At 46.1% G+C, this 25759-nt stretch overlaps 1 protein-coding gene across 5 annotated transcripts in view; it reads left to right on the forward strand.

Moving 5' to 3' along the window:
- Nucleotides 1–25267, forward strand: part of MTMR14 (myotubularin related protein 14) — a 101109-nt gene extending 75842 nt beyond the window's left edge. For 2 of the 5 annotated variants that reach the window (XM_075321433.1, XM_075321434.1), the window contains exons 18-19: nt 6798–6953; nt 16512–16858. In XM_075321433.1, coding sequence (XP_075177548.1) covers nt 6798–6953; nt 16512–16692 — 337 coding nt within the window. In that variant the 3' untranslated portion in view covers nt 16693–16858. Of the gene's footprint in view, nt 1–6797; nt 6954–16511; nt 16859–24454 lie in introns of those variants that run through there. The other 3 variants (XM_075321435.1, XM_075321436.1, XM_075321437.1) reach the window with 2 other exon arrangements.
- The last annotated feature ends 492 nt before the right edge of the window (nt 25268–25759 follow it).

The following is a 25759-nucleotide window of genomic DNA, read 5'->3' on the forward strand; positions in this document are numbered from 1 at the left end:
GTACTTTTCTGGACCACGCTGACTTCAGAGACTCAGTCCAGAAACACCATGCTTGCCCAGATAAGCGTTTCTCCAAACGTCTTAAGGATACACGTTATCCCTTTCCCCCTGACGTGGTCAAACGCTGGACCCAGTGTCCAAAGGTGGACCCCCCAATCTCCAGGCTTGCGGCTAGATCCATAGTTGCAGTGGAAGATGGGGCTTCACTTAAAGATGCCAATGACAGACAGATGGACCTTTGGTTAAAGTCTGTCTATGAAGCTATCGGCGCGTCGTTTGCTCCAGCATTCGCGGCTGTGTGGGCACTCCAAGCTATTTCAGCTGGCTTGGCACAGGTGGACTCTATCATATGTCCAGCAGTGCCGCAAGTAGCGTCCCTAACCTCGCAAATGTCTGCGTTTGCGACTTACGCTATCAACGTTGTCCTGGACTCTACGAGCCGTACCTCAATTGCGTCTGCCAACTCTGTTGTCTTGCGCAGAGCCTTGTGGTTAAAAGAATGGAAAGCGGATTCTGCTTCCAAAAAATGTTTAACCAGCTTGCCACTATCTGTAGATAGACTGTTTGGTGAACAATTGGCTGAAATCATTAAGCAATCCAAGGGTAAGGACTCCTCCTTACCCCAGCCCAGATCAAGCAAACCTCAACAGAGGAAGTGGCAGTCGAGGTTTCGGTCCTTTCGAGGCTCCGGCAAGACCCAATTCTCCTCGTCCAAAGGGACTCAGAAGGAGCAAAGGAGCTCAGATTCCTGGCGGGCTCATTCACGCCCCAAGAAAGCAACCGGAGGAACCGCTTCCAAGGCGGCTGCCTCATGACTTTCGGCCTCATCCCTCCGCATCCTCGGTCGGTGGCAGGCTCTCCCGCTTTTGCGACATTTGGCTGCCACAGGTCAAAGACCGGTGGGTAGCAGACATTTTGTCTCACGGGTACAGGATAGAATTCAGTTCTCGTCCTCCGCCTCGGTTCTTCAGAACCTCCCCACATCCCGACCGAGCAGATGCCCTTCTGCAAGCGGTGTGCTCACTAAAAGCAGAAGGAGTGGTGATCCCTGTTCCTCTGCAGGAACAAGGGCAAGGTTTTTACTCCAATCTCTTTGTGGTTCCAAAAAAGGACGGCTCGTTTCGTCCTGTTCTGGACCTAAAGCTGCTCAACAAGCATGTGAACGCCAGGCGGTTCCGGATGGAATCCCTCCGCTCCGTCATTGCCTCAATGTCTCAGGGAGATTTCCTTGCATCAATAGACATCAAGGATGCTTATCTCCACGTGCCGATTGCTACAGAGCACCAACGTTTTCTACGTTTCGTGTTAGGAGACGACCATCTCCAGTTCGTAGCTCTGCCATTTGGTCTGGCGACAGCCCCACGGGTTTTCACCAAGGTCATGGCGGCAGTGGTAGCAGTCTTGCATTCTCAGGGACATTCGGTGATCCCTTACTTAGACGATCTACTTGTCAAAGCACCCTCTCAAGAGGCATGCCAACACAGCCTGAATGTTGCGCTGGAGACTCTCCAGACTTTCGGGTGGATCATCAACTTTTCAAAGTCCAACCTAGCTCCGACTCAATCACTAACGTATCTTGGCATGGAGTTTCATACTCTCTCAGCGATAGTGAAGCTTCCGCTGGACAAGCAGCGGTCACTACAGACAGGGGTGCAGTCTCTCCTTCAGAGTCAGTCGTACCCCTTAAGGCGCCTCATGCACTTCCTAGGGAAGATGGTGGCAGCAATGGAGGCAGTCCCGTTCGCGCAGTTTCATCTGCGCCCACTTCAATGGGACATTCTCCGCCAATGGGACGGGAAGACAACTTCCCTAGACAGGAAAGTCTCCCTTTCTCAGACGGCCAAGGACTCTCTGCAATGGTGGCTTCTTCCCACCTCATTATCACAGGGAAGATCATTCCTGCCCCCATCCTGGGCAGTGGTCACGACAGACGCGAGTCTGTCAGGGTGGGGAGCAGTTTTTCTCCACCACAGGGCTCAAGGGACGTGGACTCAGCAGGAGTCCACCCTTCAGATCAATGTTCTGGAAATCAGGGCAGTGTATCTTGCCCTATTAGCCTTCCAGCAGTGGCTGGAAGGAAAGCAGATCCGAATTCAGTCGGACAACTCCACAGCGGTGGCATACATCAACCACCAAGGAGGGACACGCAGTCGGCAAGCCTTCCAGGAAGTCAGGCGGATTCTGATGTGGGTGGAGGAAAGAGCATCCACCATATCAGCAGTTCACATCCCGGGCGTGGAAAACTGGGAAGCAGACTTCCTCAGTCGCCAGGGCATGGACGCAGGGGAATGGTCCCTTCACCCGGACGTGTTTCAGGAAATCTGCCGCCGCTGGGGGGTGCCGGACGTCGACCTAATGGCGTCTCGGCACAACAACAAGGTCCCGACCTTCATAGCGCGGTCTCGCGATCAAAGAGCTCTGGCGGCAGACGCCTTAGTGCAAGATTGGTCGCAGTTCCGGCTCCCTTATGTGTTTCCACCTCTGGCACTCTTGCCCAGAGTGTTACGCAAGATCAGATCCGATTGCAGCCGCGTCATACTTGTCGCCCCAGACTGGCCGAGGAGGTCGTGGTACCCGGATCTGTGGCATCTCACGGTCGGCCAACCGTGGGCACTACCAGACCGTCCAGACTTACTGTCCCAAGGGCCGTTTTTCCATCGGAATTCTGCGGCCCTGAACCTGACTGTGTGGCCATTGAGTCCTGGATCCTAGCGTCTTCAGGATTACCCCAAGGGGTCGTGGCCACCATGAGACAGGCTAGGAAGTCCACTTCTGCTAAGATCTACCACAGAACGTGGAAGATTTTCTTATCCTGGTGCTCTGCACAAGGAGTATCTCCCTGGCCATTCGCGTTACCTGTTTTTCTTTACTTCCTGCAATCTGGGTTGGAAAAGGGCTTGTCGCTCGGCTCCCTTAAAGGGCAAGTCTCGGCACTATCCGTGTTTTTTCAGAAGCGTCTAGCGCGACTTTCTCAGGTGCGCACGTTCCTGCAGGGGGTGTGTCATATCGTACCTCCGTACAGGCGGCCGTTAGATCCGTGGGATCTAAACAAGGTCCTTGTTGCTCTCCAGAAGCCGCCTTTCGAGCCCCTGAGGGATGTGTCACTTTCTCGACTCTCACAGAAAGTGGCCTTTCTGGTAGCGGTCACGTCTCTTTGGAGAGTGTCTGAACTAGCAGCGCTGTCATGCAAAGCTCCTTTCCTGGTGTTCCACCAGGACAAGGTAGTGCTGCGCCCCATTCAGGAGTTTCTCCCTAAGGTGGTGTCCTCTTTTCACCTTAATCAGGATATCTCCTTGCCTTCCTTTTATCCGCATGCAGTGCATCGGTATGAAAAGGATCTACATTTGTTGGATCTGGTGAGAGCACTCAGAATCTACATTTCCCGCACGGCGCCCCTGCGCCGCTCGGATGCACTCTTTTTGTCCTTGTCGCTGGTAAGCGCAAAGGGTCGCAGGCTTCCAAGGCCACCCTGGCTCGATGGATTAAAGAACCAATTCTTGAAGCCTACCGTTCTGCAGGGCTTCAGGTTCCATCAGGGCTGAAGGCCCATTCTACCAGAGCCGTGGGTGCGTCCTGGGCATTACGACACCAGGCTACGGCTCAACAGGTGTGCCAGGCAGCTACCTGGTCGAGTCTGCACACTTTCACCAAACATTATCAGGTGCATACCTATGCTTCGGCGGACGCCAGCCTAGGTAGAAGAGTCCTGCAGGCGGCAATTGCCTCCCCGTAGGGGAGGGCTGTCTTTGCAGCTCTAACATGAGGTATTTCTTTACCCACCCAGGGACAGCTTTTGGACGTCCCAATCGTCTGGGTCTCCCAATGGAGCGCCGAAGAAGAAGGGAATTTTGTTACTTACCGTAAATTCCTTTTCTTCTAGCTCCTATTGGGAGACCCAGCACCCGCCCTGTTGTCCTTCGGGATTTTTGGTTGTTTTTCGGGTACACATGTTGTTCATGTTGAACGGTTTTCAGTTCTCCGACGTTACTTCGGAGTGAATTTGTTTAAACCAGTTATTGGCTTTCCTCCTTCTTGCTTTTGCACTAAAACTGGTGAGCCAGTGATCCCACTGGGGGTGTATAGCCAGAAGGGGAGGGGCCTTACACTTTTTAGTGTAATGCTTTGTGTGGCCTCCGGAGGCAGTGCTATACACCCAATCGTCTGGGTCTCCCAATAGGAGCTAGAAGAAAAGGAATTTACGGTAAGTAACAAAATTCCCTTCTTTGCATACCTCAGGCGACTCTGTTTGTGGCGTGCTTGCATAAACGGCTTCTTTCGCATCACTTTCCCATACAGCTTCTCCTTGTGCAACGTGTGCTGTATTGTTGACCGATGCACATTGACACCATCTGCAGCAAGATGATGCTGCAGGTCTTTGGAGGTGGTCTGTGGATTGTCCTTGACTGTTCTCACCATTCTTCTTCTCTGCCTTTCTGATATTTTTCTTGGCCTGCCACTTCTGGGCTTAACAAGAACTGTACCTGTGTTCTTCCATTTCCTTACTATGTTCCTCACAGTGGAAACTGACAGTTTAAATCTCTGAGACAACTTTTTGTACCTTCCCCTGAACAACTATGTTGAATAATCTTTGTTTTCAGATCATTTGAGAGTTGTTTTGAGGAGCCCATGATGCCACTCTTCATAGGAGATTCAAATAGGAGAACAACTTGCAAGTGGCCACCTTAAATACCTTTTTTCATGATTGGATACACCTGCCTATGCAGTGCAAAGCTCAATGAGGTTACAAAAACAATTTAGTGCTTTAGTAAGTCAGTAAAAAGTAGTTAGGAGTGTTCAAATCAAGAAATTGATAAGGGTGCCCATACTTTTGCACCCGTCAAATTTTGTTTAAATGCGGATTGCACATTTTCTGTTAGTACAATAAACCTCATTTCAATCCAGAAATATTACTCAGTCCATCAGTTATTAGATATATGAAACTGAAATAGCAAAAACCCAAATTGTTGTAAAGAAAAAAGGTTACCATTAGTGTGTTCCTGGGAACCTTCATAATGCTCAGGCATATATGAGCTCCATAGTGTATTGGGTTTCAGGAGGGTGGAGTTCCATCCATGGGATCCATCCTGGATTAATCGACGGACGCCCCAGCTATACCTTTTGTAACCTAGGACAATATTGGGAAATGAAATGATACGGTGATATGTGCTGTCGCAATGCCGCCTGTCGGTTTTACCACCTTGGATTAACCTTGACTTGGTCCTCCTTGGCATGTGGAGACTAATTTACGTGTGTCTTACTAAAGCACATTTAATGGCAACATAAAGAAAGTATACCATCATGCAAATTCTGGAATTCTGCTTACACTTGGATTGTCACACTAGGTATATGGGGAAGTACCAGGTGAAAAGGAAGGGAAGGGAAACCCTGTGTCTAGGGAGAAGGAAGATGGTGACCCCTGACCAAACCTACTGCTGGTCCTTGGGGTCCCTCACCATCCTAGATAGGTTCCGCACCTATGCGCTGAGCTGGATACCTGACCCTAGGTATCCCTAGTGCTGGACCCTAAATAGGGAACCCCACTAAACACTAAAGAAGATACAAGGAGGACACACAGGGAAAATGTATGAACTACTTCTCATTGGGTGACTCTGGTACGAGTTCAGAAGCATCCAGCTACAAACCACAGAGGAGTAAAAGCCACCTGCTTGCAACCAGAGCTTGAATGAACTGAAAATATTACCAGCACAGTCCATAACAAGGAAGGTGTATTTAAACACCAAGGGAACACTGATAATCAACTTCTGGGTCCGAAAGGGGGAGAGATGAATCCAGCAGGAAAGCTGCCTATATCAATGAATACTAACAGCAGGAATAATGGAAAGTCAGGGAGCATTCTGCGCAGCCAAACGCTGTGACCTTCGCCAGAAACCACATGAATGTCACATGTGACACACCCGTGACTTTGATAGGTACAAAATAACCAAAAATAACCCCTAGGACTTGTGGCCTTTTAGATTACATAGTTTTTCAATAAAAATGACCTAATGACCCCTCTGTCTGAGCCATTAGTGTTCTGGCAGAGCCAAATCATCAGTGTTACATAGGTGGCCATTCATTTTTTTTTTGCTTGGATGTAATTCCACGTTTTGCCTGTAGTGGCTGCTGTGGGGGGAGTGCAGAGCCTGATGGGGTTTTCTTTGGCGATCACCGCTGATCGTCCTGGCTTTCTCAATCCAGACTCGTTCCAATCAGCCGCAGACATTGATGATGGAGATGTTCTCATAAGATGGGCCTATTAGAGGTCTTAGTATTTATTCTTATAAGAAAAAAAAACAGTTTTTAAATAACCCCTTTTGTTTTGCCTTGTGTTAATCTTAATCCCTGTGTAGCAATTGGCGTAATCTGCTTTGACTTTTGAAATCTTAATCATCAACTAATCACGTCTGAAGATTGTTTTTTTTTTTTCTGCCAAGTCTTTTCCGCTTGGGCGTACTTTCCTCCTATTCTTTGGTTGGCTTATGGCTGTTGGCGGATTCTCGGGGTCTCCACCAATCCAGGCCGGGTCCTCACGCTTCGCGTGTGCTGGTTTCTGCATGCACCTTTTTTGGCTTTTGCAATATCTCCGCATTGTAAGAGAACGGTTGGGCATGTCTTGGAGGGGGCAGGTCCTCGCCCCGGGCTCCTCCGGGTGCTCTGCACCGCCCGCAGTTCTCTTCACTGATGGGTTTCTGCACACGAGCTGTCCGCTTCTTGCCTCCGGAGATGCCGTTGTTTTTTTCTGTTTTAAGTAGAAGACATTCATCCCATGGTCTTCCCTTTCTCTTTCTTCGCCTCAGATCAGCGGACCATTCCCTACCTGGATCTTCCGTCTCCACAGACTATGGCAGCTGGCAGATGGTATCGGAGGGTGGGAGTGTTCATGACCATGGTATCCTCAGTGCCGGTATCTTCCTCCCTTTCAGCTTCCCCGATGAGAAGCCTAGCAGCGGCCTGTAAGTGGATCCAGAGCGTCGGCTGCTCTTCCCTTCAGTGAATGAGCATCCTGCAAATGTTTGCTTGGTAGCCCCTCCGCGCTCGGGGTGATATTACCCTAATCCTAAAATATCAGGGTCCGGTATTATATGAACAACTGGGTAAGTTTGGGGTGGACTGGACCTTTTCCTTTTACAAGATACTTAAGCCTGCTTTACACGGTACGGCCGATTGTGCGATTTCACAATCGATCGTACCCGCCCCCGTCCTTTTTGCGTCACGGGCAAATTGCTGCCCGTGTCGCACAAAGTTAGTAAACCCCGTCACACATACTTGCCTCTCGTGCGACCTCGCTGTGGGCGGCGAATGTCCACTTCCTGGAGTGGGAGGGACGTTCGGCGTCACAGCGACGTCACACGGGCGCCGGCCAATAGAAGCGGAGGGGCGGAGATGAGCGGGACGTAAACATCCCTCCCACCTCCTTCCTTTTCCACATAGAGACGGCGGCGGCCGCGGGAGGCAGGTGAGCTGCTCATCGTTCCCGTGGTGTCACACGGAGCGACGTGTGCTACCACGGAAACGATGGTCAACTAAAGTAAACGATATTATGGAACCTAACGAGCAGTACACGACTCACGATTTGTGAGCGATACTGCGTCGCTAGGAGGTGTCACACAGGCCGGCATCGCCAGCGATGCCGGATGTGCGTCACAAAAACCGTGACCCCGACGATCTATCGCACGATAGATTGCCTGGTGTAAAGCAGGCTTTAGACTTCTTCCCCAGTTTAAAAAATAAAACTGACAAACGGGACTTTACTCAACCACCGCTGCCAAACCCCAGGTCACCGGACCAACGCAGAGTCTGCACCAGTCATCCGGGTTCCTATTATCAACTGCAGCACCGACGTTGTATCAATAGCGCTGGTGCCAATCGCTGAGATCAGCCATTCAGCTGATTGGCTGCAGTGGTGTTGTGGCATCGCCAGCACTGCAGACAATAATGGACACCAGTAAAGGAGACTAAGTGCTGGACCAGGGGAGGGCATGTAACTCACAATTTTATAACTACTATAATACTGCCCCTAGGTACAGGAATATAACTACTATAATACTGCCCTATGTACAAGAATATAACTACTATAATACTGCCCCTATGTACAAGAATATAACTACTATAATACTGCCCCTATGTACAAGAATATAACTACTATAATACTGCCCCCTATGTACAAGAATATAACTACTATAATACTGCCCTCTACAGTGCCTACAAGTAGTATTCAACCCCCTGCAGATTTAGCAGGTTTGATAAGATGCAAATAAGTTAGAGCCTGCAAACTTCAAACAAGAGCAGGATTTATTAACAGATGCATAAATCTTACAAACCAACAAGTTATGTTGCTCAGTTAAATTTTAATAAATTTTCAACATAAAAGTGTGGGTCAATTATTATTCAACCCCTAGGTTTAATATTTTGTGGAATAACCCTTGTTTGCAATTACAGCTAATAATCGTCTTTTATAAGACCTGATCAGGCCGGCACAGGTCTCTGGAGTTATCTTGGCCCACTCCTCCATGCAGATCTTCTCCAAGTTATCTAGGTTCTTTGGGTGGACTCTCATGTGGACTTTAATCTTGAGCTCCTTCCACAAGTTTTCAATTGGGTTAAGGTCAGGAGACTGACTAGGCCACTGCAACACCTTGATTTTTTCCCTCTTGAACCAGGCCTTGGTTTTCTTGGCTGTGTGCTTTGGGTCGTTGTCTTGTTGGAAGATGAAATGACGACCCATCTTAAGATCCTTGATGGAGGAGCGGAGGTTCTTGGCCAAAATATCCAGGTAGGCCGTGCTATCCATCTTCCCATGGATGCGGACCAGTGGGCCAGGCCCCTTGGCTGAGAAACAGCCCCACAGCATGATGCTGCCACCACCATGCTTGACTGTAGGGATGGTATTCTTGGGGTCGTATGCAGTGCCATCCAGTCTCCAAACGTCACGTGTGTGGTTGGCACCAAAGATCTCGATCTTGGTCTCATCAGACCAGAGAACCTTGAACCAGTCTGTCTCAGAGTCCTCCAAGTGATCATGAGCAAACTGTAGACGAGCCTTGACATGATGCTTTGAAAGTAAAGGTACCTTACGGGCTCGTCTGGAACGGAGACCATTGCGGTGGAGTACGTTACTTATGGTATTGACTGAAACCAATGTCCCCACTGCCATGAGATCTTCCCGGAGCTCCTTCCTTGTTGTCCTTGGGTTAGCCTTGACTCTTCGGACAAGCCTGGCCTCGGCACGGGGGGAAACTTTCAAAGGCTGTCCAGGCCGTGGAAGGCTAACAGTAGTTCCATAAGCCTTCCACTTCCGGATGATGCTCCCAACAGTGGAGACCGGTAGGCCCAACTCCTTGGAAAGGGTTTTGTACCCCTTGCCAGCCTTGTGACCCTCCACGATCTTGTCTCTGATGGCCTTGGAATGCTCCTTTTGTCATTCCCATGTTGACCAAGTATGAGTGCTGTTCACAAGTTTCGGGAGGGTCTTAATTAGTCAGAAAAGGCTGGAAAAAGAGATAATTAATCCAAACATGTGAAGCTCATTGTTCTTTGTGCCTGAAATACTTCTTAATACTTTAGGGGAACCAAACAGAATTCTGGTGGTTTGAGGGGTTGAATAATAAATGACCCTCTGAATAAACTTTTCACAATTTTTAAAAAAAAAATAATAAAAAGAAATAACATTCTTTTTTGCTGCATTTCACACTTCCAGGCTGATCTACAGTCCAAATGTCACAATGCCAAGTTAATTCCGAATGTGTAAACCTGCTAAATCTGCAGGGGGTTGAATACTACTTGTAGGCACTGTATGTACAGGAATATAACTACTATAATACTACCCCTATGTACAAGAATATAACTACTATAATACTGCCCCTATGTACAAGAATATAACTGCTATAATACTGCCCCCTATGTACAAGAATATAACTATTATAATACTGTCCCCTATATTCCTGTCCCCTATGTACAGGAATATAGCTGCTATAATACTGCCCGTCTGTGCTGTAATGCTCTTTCCGATGGTCAGGAATAGCGGGGCTATTTTCGTTCCTCTGTGCGGTTATTTGCTGCCTCGGGCTGTGGGTGAAGTGCAGCCGTCGTCCTCTTGGTGATCCTCGTCACTCTGCTCTGTAGACCCAGTGCACAGATGTACAGATTCACACACATGAATATTTCGGGATACAGGAGCGGCCGGGGACCAGCTGCTTCTAAAAATAAAGCACCTGACATGTGAGTGATTGTTAGCAGGCTGGCAATTTAGGAGAAGTGTACTTGGCTGGCTGAGTCCCCATAGACCCGGCCTTGTGTAAGTGCAGGGGCTGCACAGTAATCGCTCACGCCTGTCCATAGTGCGACAATGCACAGCTCGTCCTTATTAAATACCATGGAGTACTTTCAAGGGTTAATCCATATCCTGCTCCATGTATAATAGATGACGGTCACATCACATAATGTAATGTAAGCATTAGTCATTCATGGTGGCGGCTGCTGCTGCTATGGGGCCCATGGAGAGCAGGGGCGACCACTCCTCTCCTCCCCAGCCCTGTAAATCTGCATTGGGATTCCCTTTTCTCAGATATGAATGATCCCTTGTGCACCTTATACCTGGGTAAATGTAACCAAGACCCCACGTAGCTGTTTGTTTTTTTTGGTTTTTTTTGGAAAAGGGGAAATGTACATCAGACCCAGTCTCATGCCGAAAACCGACTTGGCACTTGAGATTCCTCAATTCTATAGCCCCGAGCATTGGGCTGGGATTTAGGGGGCAGCATCTAAATCTGATTATGGATATCACCTTTTTTGTATCTTGCATTTGGGCAACAAATGTCCTCCTGGGACTTGCCCAGAAAAGATTGTCAGATGCGCTTCAAATGCTCCTGATTTCAGCTCTTTCCCCACTTCAGCATTGTGCAGAATGATCTCGAGCTTTTGTGCAGCTGCCTGACCCTGAGAATCAAGTCTCCCGACTTCTTTGCTTCGATGCCCCCTGTCACGGGGTCCTTCTCTGATATCACACAATCAACAGAGCGAGAGATGGGTGAACAATCCAGAGATCCTTTATTCCATAAAAATTAAATGATCCATAAAATAATCCACCACACAGAAGGTAAAATAGTCCAGGAACATGGATACAGTCCAGTAAGCGATAAATGTCCAGGTTTCTCTGGGGAGCTTCAGCTTCTCCCACAGAGGATAAATCTTTCTGCTTCTCTCTTCTCCTTCTCATCCAGACTGAATAATCCCCCAGGGAAGCAGAGTTTGGGTGGATTCCAGGCCTCCTTCCCCCACACAGAGGGTAAAATAGTCCAGTAATGGGATAAATGTCCCAGGAGGTTAGTCATAATCTTACAGCAGTCGTTTTCCAGGGAAATCTGGGTTTCTCAAAGTCTCTCTGGGGTGTCAGCTTCTCCCTCAGAGGATCAATCCTTCTTCTCTCTTGTCTTTCTCAGCCAGAATGAATAATCCCCCAGCTAAGCAGATAGTTAATGTGGATCCCAGGCCCCCCTCCCCCAGACTTGGGGACAAAAGCCCGGCAGGGGGTGATTAACCTGCAAACCGGACAATGGACACACAAGGAATACACAGAATGGACAGAGCACGACGCCTAAAATACGAACCAACACAAAATTATACACCTACACTCCCCCCCCCCCCATACTCCACCATCACACCCCCTTTTGTGGACTTGTGTGCTCACTAATTCACTGCTGAAGCGGGGCAGAAATTTGATTAACATCTCACAATTAGGTCTCTGGTGCGTAACAAGCAATCTATATCTGATGTCTTCTCTTAATTTTTTTAAGCTGTTGCTGTTATTTGTCTTTTGCTCGCGCTCTGGTATCTCTCTCGCGGTCTATTGCGTATCTAGCCGTTGCTCTCTTGCTTGCTCTTGTATCGCCCGCGCTCTGTGTTGTCACTCTCGTCTCTCTTGCTTGGTCTTCCGTGTTTGTGGCTCGATCTCTTGGTCTTGTCACTTGTGCTCTCTCACATCGCTCGCTCAATTATCTGTTACTGTTTCTCTTGTTTGTCTTTTGTTCTTATATATCTATTGCTGTCTTGTGTCTGTAACTCGCTCTCTTGATCGCTCTTGTATTGCCCATCCTCTGTCTAGCTTGCCCCTTCATGTCTGTGGCTCTCTTGGAGCTATCTCCCGGTCTTGTGATTTGTGCTTGCGCTCGTATCTATAGCTGGCTCTTGTATCTATCGCTTCTCTGTCGCTTGCTGTGGCGCTTGCTCTTTTATTCACCTCGCGCTGCTCTTTCTCTTGTAACCGCTTCGTTCTCTCGTATCGCTCGCTCACTTATCTATCTGTTGCTGTTTCTCTTTTGTCTCTCCCTGTCCTATTTATTGCTCTCTCTCGTATCTGTAACTCGCTTTCTTGCTCACTTTTTATCGCCCCCGCTATATCAGTTGTTGTTTCTCTCGTCTCATTTGCTTGCTCTTTCATGTCTGTGGCTCTTTAGCAGCTATCTCTTGATCTTGTCATTCCTGCTCACTCTTGTATCGCCCGCGCTCCATTTATTGATTGTTCTTACATCTATCATCTATCTGTTGCTGTTTCTCTCTTTCCTCTTTTGCTTTCTTGTTCATGTCTTGTAACTATCTCTTGATCTTGTCACTCGTGCTCGCTTGCTCTCTCTTATCTGTTGCTGTTTCTCTTGTTTCTTTTGCTCTCCTTTATTGCTCTCTTGTATATGTCACTTTCTCTCTTGCTCGCTATTATATCCCCCGTGCTGTATATCTTCTTGGTTCGCACTTGCTTGCTGTTTCATTTTTGCGGCTCTCTAGTAGCTATCTCTCATATCTCTTGATATTGTGATTCATGCTCGCTCTCATATCTATAGCTGGCTCTTGTATCTATCGCTTTTCTGTCGCTTGCTCTTAGTTATCTTGCGCTGCTCTTTCCCTAGTATCTGCCTCGCTCTCTCGTATCGCTCGCTCTCTCGTATCGCTCGCTCTCTCGTATCGCTCGCTCTCTTATCTGTCTGCTGTTCCTCTAGTTTCTTTCGCTCTCGTATCTGTAACAATTGTGCTTCTATCTGTTATCTACTGTGACTTGCGAAAGTATTCGGCCCCCTTGAATTTTTCAACCTTTTCCAACATTACAGGCTTCAAACCTAAAGATAAAAAATTTAATGTTCTGGTGAAGAATCAACAACAAGTGGACACAATTGTGAAGTTGAACGAAATGTATTGCTTATTTTAAACTTTTGTAAAAAAGAATAACTGAAAATTGGATCGTGCAATATTATTCATCCCCTTTACTTTCAGTGCAGCAAACTCACTCCAGAAGTTCATTGAGGATCTCTGAATGATCCAATGTTGTCCTAAATGACTGATGATGATAAATATAATCCACATGTGTGTAATCAAGTCTCCGTATAAATGCCCCTGCTCTGTGATAGTCTCCGTGTTCTGTTAAAAGCGCAAATAGCATCATGAAGACCAAGGAACACAACAGGCAGGTCCGTGATACTGTTGTGGAAAAGTTTAAAGCCGGATTTGGTTACAAAAAGATTTCTACAACTTTAAACATCCCAAGAAGCGCTGTGCAAGCGATCATATTGAAATGGAAGGAGTTTCATACCACTGCAAATCTACCAAGACCCGGCCGCCATCCAAACTTTCATCTCAATCAAGAAGACTGATCAGAGATGCAGCCAAGAGGCCCATGATCACTCTGGATGAACTGCAGAAATGTACAGCTGAGATGGGAGAGTCTGTCCATAGGACAACAATCAGTCGTACACTGCACAAATCTGGCCTTTATGGAAGAGTGGCAAGAAGAAAGACCTTTCTCAAAGATATCCACAAAAAGTGTTGTTTAAAGTTTGCCACAAGCCACCTGGAGACACCAAACATGTGGAAGAAGGTGCTCTGGTCAGATGAAACCAAAATCAAACTATTTGGGTACAATGCCAAAAATATGTTTGGCGTAAAAGCAAAACAGCTCATCATCCTGAACACACCATCCCCACTGTCAAACATGGTGGTGGCAGCATCATGGTTTGGGCCTGCTTTTCTTCAGCAGGGACAGGGAAGATGGTTAAAATTGATGGGAAGATTGATGGAGCCAAATACAGAACCATTCTTGAAGAAAACCTGTTGGAGTCTGCAAATGACCTGAGACTGGGATGGAGATTTGTCTTTCAACAATACAATGATCCAAACATAAAGCAATATCTACAATGGAATGGTTCACAAATAAACGTATCCAGGTGTTAGAATGGCCAAGTCACAGTCCAGACCTGAACCCAATCGAGAATCTGTGGAAAGAGCTGAAAACTGCTGTTCACAAACGCCTCCATCCAACCTCACTCCGCTCCAGCTGTTTACAAAGGAAGAATGGGCAAGAATTTCAGTCTCTCCATGTGCAAAACTGATAGACACATACCCCAAGAGACTGCAGCTGTAATTGCAGCAAATGGGGGCACTACAAAGTATTAACTTAAAGGGGTCGAATAATATTGCACGCCCCAATTTTCAGTTATTTATTTTTTTAAAAAGTTTAAAATAAGCAATGAATATCGTTCAACTTCACAATTGGTCGCTACTGCGACCTGTATCATTACTGAGTCGTTGGTAAGGTCTGACTGTGTGACATCTCACCAGCGATCTCCCAGCTACTTACCAGCGATCCTTATCAGGTCGCATCGTTTTCGGGATTGCAAGTAACTCGTTAAATGTGACGGCTTATCTCTTGGTCTTGCCACTTGTGCTCGCTCACTCTCGTATCACTCACTCTCATATCGCTCGCTCCCTTATCTATCTGTTGCTATTTCCCTTGTTTATCTTTTGCGCTCATATATACATATTGCCTTCTCGTATCGGCTGCTCGCTCTTGTATCTTCCACTCTCTGTTGCTTCTCTCTCAGCTTGCTCTTTCATGTTTGAGGCTCTCTAATAGCGCTCTCTCAGATCTCTTGGTATTGTGATTCGTGCTCACTTGCTTGTTTATTGTGTCCATCGCCGGGCTCCTTGTGTCCATCGCCGGGCTCCTTGTGTCCATCGCCGGGCTCCTTGTGTCCATCGCCGGGCTCCTTGTGTCCATCGCCGGGCTCCTTGTGTCCATCGCCGGGCTCCTTGTGTCCATCGCCGGGCTCCTTGTGTCCATCGCCGGGCTCCTTGTGTCCATCGCCGGGCTCCTTGTGTCCATCGCCGGGCTCCTTGTGTCCATCGCCGGGCTCCTTGTGTCCATCGCCGGGCTCCTTGTGTCCATCGCCGGGCTCCTTGTGTCCATCGCCGGGCTCCTTGTGTCCATCGCCGGGCTCCTTGTGTCCATCGCCGGGCTCCTTGTGTCCATCGCCGGGCTCCTTGCGTCCATCGCCGGGCTCCTTGTGTCCATCGCCGGGCTCCTTGTGTCCATCGCCGGGCTCTTTGTGTCCATCGCCGGGCTCCTTGTTTGTGTCCATCACCGGGCTCTTTGTGTCCATCGCCGGGCTCTTTGTGTCCATCGCCGGGCTCTTTGTGTCCATCGCCGGGCTCTTTGTGTCCATCGCCGGGCTCTTTGTGTCCATCGCCGGGCTCCTTGTGTCCATCGCCGGGCTCCTTGTGTCCATCGCTTTTCTGTCGCTCGCTCTTTTCTTTACCTCGCGCTGCTCTTTCTCTTTATACCCCCGTCACTCTCTATCCATCGCTGTCTTTTACTGAGGAGTAGGAGACGTCTTCTATTGTGCAGCTTTTGTGCCTCGTATAATTGGTCTATTGGAGCCGCCAGCAGAGCCGTCTCGCCAGTGATTGCCGGTTACGGCCATATTCTCACAGCTGAATTTTCCTACATGCCAGTCTTGTACAATTTTGTGTCTGACGAGTCGGTGTAACAGTAGGAATCTACGGCAGTGAAGCCGGGTGCCGTCTGTACACGCAGACCCTTCTGTCTTCCCTGATATAACCCGAGCGTCTTCAGACGTGACATGTTGTATATGTCAGTGACATCTTTTTCCTTCCAAAGAAAGTCATACTGGCTGGAAAAATGGACGCAATTCTCTTCCTTTTGGGTCTCCTAAAATCCAAGCAGGTAGTGTGCGCGACGACCACTTGTACTCTCTTCTGTAGGATGGCCATGACGTTGGCCGAACCCGCTGATTTAGATGAAGCCGGCCGACCATCTAATGTGAATGGGTCTCTGCTGCCTCCTCCCTAATGTTTAACGTCCTGTCCATTTAAAGGGGTGGTCCAGTTTGTATTCCCAAACTGTGTACGTGGGCTTTCCTGTTCAGGATACTCATCCGTTGGCCAAATTTAGAGCGTGCTTACAAAGAGCGTCTCCTGCTCTTGAGGACCCGTCCCGTCCTGGATCACACGGTTAGGAATAGACGCTCCTGTAATACTCCATGTCGCCTGTGGGGGCAGTACAAAGAGTTTTTGCTGCTGGGTTTGACCACTGATGGTCAGGAGGTCACTTTTGTGATCTTTTTACTTTCAGGGGACATGTAGGGAGCGGAGAGCCCCTTTAAGCAGTGATGCTAAGCCTGTCTTTTGTCCAACCTGGAAATTTATTGTCCTTTTTCCCTCTCTTACAGGCACTCGGCACAGACTGAACGGGCGACACGGCTGGAAGCCGTCCGCTCCACCTTCCTATCTGCCTACAATACCACCATAGGCCTGAGATCCGTGCCGCCGAGCCCGTCCGGGGCCATCAGCGGTCTTTTAGAACAGTTTGCCCGCGGCGTGGGCCTTCGAGGAGCCAGTACCATCGTGTGACAAAGCTGCCGGGAACCTAGAAGCCATGACGCCCTCTCCTGTCTTCCCCATGTAGAAGCCATATAAGACAATCTCCAGGACGGGTCCGGGGGGGGGGGTCTCCTTTATTTGTTGTGATGCTGATGAAAAGGGAACCGTTTTCCAATCATTATATACAGGGCGGTCCAAAAGTAGGTGGACAGTATGTGTAATAGGGTTATCAAACATGGTGTAAAGTGAAACTGACTCAGTTGCCCTTAGCAACCAATCAGATTCCACCTTTCATTCTTCACAGACTCTTTGGAAAATGAAAGGTGGAATCTGATTGGTTGCTAAGGGCAACTGAGTCAGTTTCACTTTACACCATGTTTGATAACCCTATTACACATACTGTCCACCTACTTTTGGACCACCCTGTATATATAATATATATATATATATATATATATATATATATATATATATATATATATATATATATATATATATATATATATATATATATATATATATATATATATATATATATATATATATATATATATATAAATATTAAAAAGCCTGCGGTTGTAAGGGCTGATGAATGATGAATTGTATAGGAGCTTTTTATATCATTCATGTGTCCTGAATTTGACAAGATGGCAACTTTTTTTTAAAAAAAAAATAGGAAATGGATATTTAATCAAATGGCCAATGACAGACTGTACATCAGAGGTAGGCAAGTCATGGCTCGGAAATACAGGTCCCAGCATGCCTCGACGGCCGGCCCTCTAGTGGTGAATGTGCACGCCTTTATCCATGGGGGGGGGGGGGTAAAATCTCCCCTTGTCTAATACAAAGCACCCTATCAATAGCCATAGAGCTAACTGATAAAATTCTTCCTACCTGCAGCCACCACTAGGGGGAGCTCACTCAAGTTGTTTTCTCTCAGCTCCCTCTAGTGGTGGCTGCAGGAAGCAGAATTTCATCATTTCATGTTGATGAAGATTTGGTTCTTTTGTTTTAAAAACAAAAATATCTCTGACCCCCTATAAGGAAATATTGTGGCGGTTTAATGAAGGATTTTCTAATCTCTCACTACTTGAGTGGGGGTTGTAGTACTTTTAGAGAAGCGGAGAGGATGTGGCATGGAGATCGCTGCTCTATAGGTTGTCGTTAGGTTAGGATTAGATGAAAGGCGCTAGTTAGAACCCCCCCCCCCTGATTTTATATTTTCCTACATCGAGGGCAAAAATTGGGATCCTAAACAATGTATATGGCTTTTTCTGCACAATAATCCTCATTATTTAGCAAAACTATCACCCCTAGCATGGTCTGACAGCCACCATAGCAGTAAAGCACAGTATGGAGACCGCTGACCGACTGGGCGCATTGCGTACTCCTTTAATGAATAAGATCTGTGCTCCATTCGCCACCCTGTCCAGCTGACTGGGGGAGGGGAGGTGTATTTAAAGGTACAGACAAGGGAGGAGCGTGACGCAGGGGTTCTCTCTGATGCACTGTTTGTTCCTGTGTCATGCCCTGACCCCTCATTCAGACTCCGACCATTGCATTTGGAGTGGCATCCTATAATAGCAGCGCCTCCTAAGAATGCTGGGACTTGTAGTTCCACAGCTACATTACTACCTCTAGCCCTTTTCTTTTGCTGCACACTGATTTTTGTACCTCCTCTTGTGATTGATGAACAAAGTCAGGATTTTATTTTTTGCTTTTTATTCCACTTTGCTCTTTTTCTTTTTTTTTTTTCCCTGTTGATATTTGTAATTGTTTCAATTAAAAGAAAAATGTATCGTTCATATTTATACAGAATTCGCTTCTGGAGTCTTTTGGATCCACTCAGCAAACAGGACCTTATGGAAGAATAACTGAGTGCATATTGCATGATGAGTTAACTGAGAATCCATCAGTGAGCTCTTCCCAATGGGGAGGTTAGAATTTCTTATTTCTGAGCACCTATCGGGTGATTTTATAAAGCCGCTATTAAACTCAACTTTCACAAGGTCATAAATCAGCCGAGAGGAGTTCAGATTGGGGAAGATGAGCGCTATATACACTCTCACCAGAATGAGCTCAATGACACATTCTCAGATTACTCATTCTGCAGCCAACAAGAGACAGTGCAACACAGAACACAGGGGCTACAGAAGGCAAACTGTGCAAAACATGCAATGAAACCAATGTATGTGTATATATATGTATATATATGTATATATATGTATATATATATATATAATGTGTATGTGTATGTGTATATATATATATATATATATATATATATATATATATATATATATGTATGTATATATGTATGTATATATATGTATATATGTATGTATATATATGTATATATGTATGTATATATATGTATATATGTATGTATATATATGTATATATGTATATATATATATGTATGTATGTATGTATGTGTGTATATATATATATATATATATTTATATATATATATATATATATATATATATATATATATATATATATATATATATATATATATATATATATATATATATATATATATATATATATATCCGTATTTTTCGCTTTATAAGACACACTTTTGTTCCCCTAAATCTTGGGGGAAAGTAGGGGGTGCGTCTTATAATCCGAATATACAGTGTGTGTGTAATATATTATATATATATATATATATATATATAATATATTACACACACACTGTATATTCGGATTATAAGACGCACCCCCTACTTTCCCCCAAAATTTAGGGAAACAAAAGTGTGTCTTATAAAGTGAAAAATACGGTAAAATATGTATGTATGTATGTATGTATGTATATATATTACTCCAGGGGAGGTGTGGGCCTTCTGGAGCGGTACTGGGGGCAGGTGAAAGCTGCGGGCGGCAGAGTTAGATCTCCTGCTCCCGCTCATATAATATGCACTGCCGCTGTCCATCACCGTGGTGCTGAAACCGCACCGTGGTGACTGGCTGGGGCAGCGGCGCATATTATATCTGCCTGCGCCCCCCTTTGATGGCACATGCCCCCCCCTGTGTTAGATATGGCCCCCATGCTGCTGCCCATAGTAAAATAAAACACTCTTTACTCACCTCCTCCAGCGCTGATCTCCCGGTCTCCTGCTGCTGTGATCAGGCACGCAGAGATATCACTCTGCTGTGCCGATCACATGACCGACACCGAGAACCAGGAAGTACAGGAGGCCGGAGCTCAACCGCACGGAGGGAGACACGAGAGAGGACAGTGCTGGAGAAGGTAAGGAAAGAGTTTTATTTTACTAAAAGCAGCAGCATGGGGGCGATATCTAACACAGGGGGCCGTGTGCCAGCCACAGGGGGTTATATTCAATATAAGGTGGCCATATCCAGATTAAGGGGGCTAATTTTAGGATGGGGGGGCTATGAAGGACATATACCCTATATGATTTGTTAGACGGACATTGGCATTATAAGACGGACCCTATTTATTAAAAAATTCTCTATTCCTTCACCAAATTTGGGGTGCGTCTTATAAAGCGAAAAATACGGTATACATGTGTGTGTGTGTATGTATGTATGTATATATATGTGTACATGTGTGTGTGTGTGTGTGTGTGTGTGTGTGTGTGTATGTATATGTGTATATATATATATATATATATATATATATATATATATATATATATATATATATATATATTATATTATATTAATATATATTTGTGCCATACTATTGTGTGAACTATGATCTTGCAACATGCTATGATTAGATGTCGAGAACAGCAGCCCTATTATGTGCTCGACTGAGGGAGATGTCTGCTTCTGTCACACAGTCTGCAGACCCCGGAACAACATAATTTCTCCATTGTCAGGTTGCTTTGGTTTTGCAGCTCCTAGGTAGATCTACAGTCATGGCCGAAAGTGTTGGCACCCTTGAAATTGTTCTAGAAAATTAAGTATTTCTGCCAGAAAATTATTGCAATTACGTATCTTTTGTTATGCACGTAAACATAGTACAAAAGGCATTTTGGACATACAAAACTCCAAAAATGGGCCTCACAAAATTGTTGGCACCTTTACACTTAATATTTGGCTGCACGCCCTTTGCTCTTTGGAATAAATACCTGCAATCAGTCGCTTCCTATAACCGTCCACAAGCTTCTTACTCCTCTCACCTGGAATTTTGGACTCTTCTTTATACACTGCTCCCGGTGTCTCATATTTGAAGGCGTCTTCTCTTCTCCCAACAGTAATTTTAAGATCTTTCCACAGGTGTCAATGGGATTTAGATTCGGATTCATTGCTGCCACTTCAGAAATCTCCAGCGCTTTGTTTCCATCCATTTCTGGGGCTTCTTGAAGTGTTTGGGGTCATTGTACTGCTGAATGACCCATGATCTAGGACGCACACCCAGCTTTACTATATTGCCGCCTAGAGTCTTCAGCTTCCATGCACACAGTCAAGACCCCCAGTGCCAGAGGCAGCAAAACAACCAAAACATCTCTGACCTCCACCATGTGTCACTGTAGGTGCTGTGTCCTTTTCTTTGTAGGCCTCATTCTGTTTTTGCCAAACAGTAGAATGATGCGCTTTACCAAAACCTCTATCTTGGTCTCATCTGTCCGCAGGACGCTTTCCCAAAAGGGTTTTTTTGACAAACTGCAGTCTAGCCTTTTTATGTCTCTGTGTCAGCAGTGGGGTCCTCCTGGGTCTCCTCCATAGCGTTTCATTCACATGTTGGATAATTCACGCTGACTTTGATTCCCCCTGAGCCTGCAGGACAGCTGGAATTTTTCTGGAACTTGACTGGGGGGGCGGCTTAGTCACCCTCCGGACTATCCTGCGATGCAAAGTTTCATGAATTTTTCTCTGTCGCCAACGTCCAGGAACATTAGCTACAGTGGCATGGGTTGTAAATTTCTTGATTATTTTAGACAAAGGAACATCAAGTTCTTTAAAGATGGACTTTTAACTTCTCCTCTTTCTGTTCTCTATGCTTAGTGTGACGCACTACAAAGATTGAGTCAGCTTCTCCCCTTTTTATCTGATTTCAGGTGTTATTTTCATATTGCCCACACCTGTTACTTGCCACTGGTGAGTTTGAAGGAGCATAACATTCTTGAAACAAAGTTATTTTTACCCACAATTTTGGAAAGGTGCCAACAATTCTCATGTCCATTTTTGGAGTTGTGTGAAAGTGTTCAATTTGCCTTTTTATTTCTCCGTTCTTTCTTTGTTTTTTTTTTTTTTGTTTTTTTTTTGTTCCAATATCCGCAAAGGAAATAATCAGGTATAACAAAACTTATAATTGCAAGAGAAATACTACATTTTCTGGAAAAATTCCACTTTCAGCCATGACTATGCGTCACCAGTGTTACAGGCTACAAACCAAACCTAATGTGGTCTGATCCTGCCGGCTTCAGTTCCGTTCCATTTTCTTTCTGCTGGTTTACTAAAGGGTGCTTTACACGCTGCGACATCGCTAACGATATATAGTCGGGGTCACGGTGTTTGTGACGCACATCCGGCGTCGTTAGCGACATCGCAGCATGTGACAGTGAGAAGCAACAATTGCAAAAATCGTTGATCATTGGCATGTCGCTCCAAATCATAATGTTGGTGTTTCATTCCGCAGGTTGTTCGTCGTTCCTGTGGCACCACACATCGCTGTGTGTGACACCGCAGGAACGATGAACATCTCCTTACCTGCGTCCACCGGCAATGCGGAAGGAAGGAGGTGGGTGGGATGTTCCGGCAGCTCATCTCCTCCCCTCTTCTTTTATTGGGCGGCCGTTTTGTGACGCTGCACAAACCGCCCCCCCGGAAGGAGGGATTGTTCGGCAGTCACAGCGACGTCGCTGAACAGGTATGTGCGTGTGACGCTGCCGTAGCGATATTGTTCGCTACGGCAGCGATCACCAAACGTCGCACGAACGACGGGGAGCGGGTGCTATTGCGCTCGAAATCGATGTCGCAGCATGTAAAGCACCCTTAAAAGTATTGAGTGAAGCCATGTCTGCAGGGTTTATAACAATAGCAACACATGGGTCTGCATAGAAGCTGTATCCACAGTCTAAACAGAACCCTTTTTTCCGGATTGCTTCCATGTCTTATAGAATGTTCTGATAACAGATCTCCGGGGTAATGATATTCAAGTGATCATAGAATCTAGAGAGGTGAAGTTGTAGAAAGTAAAAGCCCTGACTGTATTTTTCCCAAATTGTCTGTCCCGCGGAGGCCGTGGGAGGGGGAGACAATAGCCGGTTTATTGTATGTGACTCACAAGTCTGTCCTGTAATAGCCATAAGTATCCGTCCTGCTGGTCGCGTTCTGCACCTCGCAGCCGGACCGCCCGCCGGGAGCAACGATCTCCGAGCCTCTCCATAGAAATTCCTGACCTGTTCTTGTTTGTGACTGTTTAACAGATTGTTTTCCCCCATTTCGGTGTTGATTACACCACAACAGTGCGGTATAACTGCCCAGCTCCATTTAACCATTTCAAAGCTGCTGCCTTTTTTTCCGGATGGATGTAGTGAAAAAAAAACAAAAACCCAGGCTTTTCAAGCATGCGCTGCTTCCTTGCCTCCCCTTTTCTGGCTTGCTGAGGGGTGGAGGCGTTCCCCGTGATGGATAGTTCAGACCAGTACCTCTATCCTGAACTTTGTGCTTTCTAATGCTGCAGCGGGACATTGAGGTTGTCCGATTCCAGCGATCCTGCCAGCTTCAGACCAGCACCTACAAGCTGCCCCTTTTAAGAAGTATTCCCAAAAAGGAGTAAATATTTGGGTTTCCATGGAATCTACAAGAACCCGTTCCTCTCGCTCTGCTCCATATACATTGACGATTGTATCCCACAATGTCCCACCTTGCCTTGTTGTGAGGTCGAACTTGTGATTGGATTTATTTCATAACTGGCTTTACAGCTTAGTTAGTCCACTGTATAGCCGGAGTTAAATAAGATTCTGGCTGCCTAGAGTCACCACTAGGGGGAGCTCAGAGAAAGGTGAACGTAGACAGGAGCATATGGACTGGGGAGAAGCAACAGGAATGTATTACATGGTTTACAATGTTTGCTGGGTGCAGTGTGATACCACACAGCTGCAAGAGGCAACTCCCTACTGCATAGTTCTGCATGCATTTCAGCTAGTCTCATATAGGGATGTAGCAGAGCTGAAATTGTTGTGCTAATATTTGGCCAGCAATCCAGGCCTTCGCTGTGGCACGTGAAAAAGTAAGCTCTGCTGCATCTGTATAATAAGCAACAGCTGGACCAGTCACTAGGACCATAATCCATGTAGAGTAGGAGGAGGAATTGGGATTCGGACGTTGTCACTTGGCAGTGTGTATAATAGTGAACTCCATCAATCACTGTCTTGTATGTCATTTCATTACCATGGATAATTCTGCATAGAAACAATCTCCATACATGAGGTCTAAGCCAGTGCGTTGTGACCGGTGGCTCACCTGCCGGAGTATAACTCGCACCATGCCCAAAGAGTGGCAGGGTGGAGGACATGTGCCCTTAAATCAACTTGAGAAGGGATATATCCACTATTATGACAGACACCCAACTGTTCTTGAATCCTGCATGTCAAGTCTACTTATTTAGCTGTTGATATGGGAGCAGAGTAAGTATCCCAGCACCACTGGGTACATATGGCTGCAATTACTGCTACGAGGAAGACTTATCGGTTGTCGCTCCGTCTTCCAGGATATTTCTGTATCTGATTTCATATTTGTTATAATGTTTCTATTTCTAGACATTCTCCTTTGTGCTCAATTCCAAAACAGACGTCTCGTTCATCCCTTCTAGATTCCTACTGGTCGGTATCTGAAATCCCCGCTGCTCCAGTGAACTTCCAGCTCCTCACATCTGTCGCTGCTTCCAAACACACATCTCTGGCTGATCTGTCGGGGGGATTGTCATTTTAATCTATGTATTAGAGATAATACCGGGCACGTGACGTTACAGGACGGCATCGGAGACCGGCTGCGAAGTAAAAGCGTATCAAGGGACATTTCTGAAAAATTTGTGGGCAAATTTCGGAATTTTTTTTATTGTTCTCAACACCTTTAGATAATTTTATCAATGTTTTATTTCACCATTATTTATTTATTTTTGTACTTCGAATACCAAAACTAGAAAAGGGGGGTGTAGTGAAGCTCTTGGCGAAAAGTGCAACATTTGTATGAGTTTGTTTGTAAATAAAGACGGCAACAAAGTTGCAGATTCTAGAACGGATGGAGCCGGCGAAACAAATACATTTATGTTGCAACCATTTTTATCATACAGGAAAAAAAAAACAATTTGGGCAGAATTCTAGATTTTACTGTCGGACTTCACCTCTGTTCTTAAAGTTGTATCCTGCAAAAAAAATGTTGCAATTTTTTTATATTTTTTGCATCATTTGATATGTTGGTTTCACGCTCTTGTGTACCATTGGGAAATATACTACTGTACTTTAAAAAGTTGCATTGAGTGGTGACTGAAAGCACCCAGCGCCACCCCCTATGACTGGATGACTGGAAGCCAAACTCTGCCTGGAGGAATAAGGTTCACTTCCTCCCGGCAGCTTGGCTCTCAGTGCGGGTGCCAGGCGGGTTCAGAAGATGAGTAACCTGCAGATTAACCATACATATCTATCTCTCTCTCTCTCTCTATATATAATATAGATATCTATCTATCTATCTATCTAGTGGGGGGGGGGGGTTTCACAAGACAGGTTCCCTTTAATTTCTAGCACTTGATAGGCTGGACATGCCCCAGAAGAAGCTGTGAAGGCGAAACCCAAAATGAGGTGGCTCCCTTTAAGTTCTGCAATTGATACACTGGACATGCCCAAGAAGAAGCTGTGGAGGCGAAACCCAAAATCAGGCACGAGTCTGATTTTATATTTCTATGTAATGCATATTTTTTACCATGGTTTTTGATTATATAAGAATGGGGGGTTCTCTTTAAGTTCTGGTACTTGATATGCTAGACATGCCCCAGAAGAAGCTGTGAAGGTGAAACCCAAAATCAGGTGGCTCCCTATTAGGTTCCGCACTTGATGCGCTGGATATGCCCCAGAAGAAGCTGTGAAGTCGAAACCCAGAATCGGGCATGAGTCTGATTTTA

This window comes from Anomaloglossus baeobatrachus, chromosome 8 (assembly GCF_048569485.1).
Source record: "Anomaloglossus baeobatrachus isolate aAnoBae1 chromosome 8, aAnoBae1.hap1, whole genome shotgun sequence".
Lineage (NCBI taxonomy): Eukaryota > Metazoa > Chordata > Amphibia > Anura > Aromobatidae > Anomaloglossus > Anomaloglossus baeobatrachus.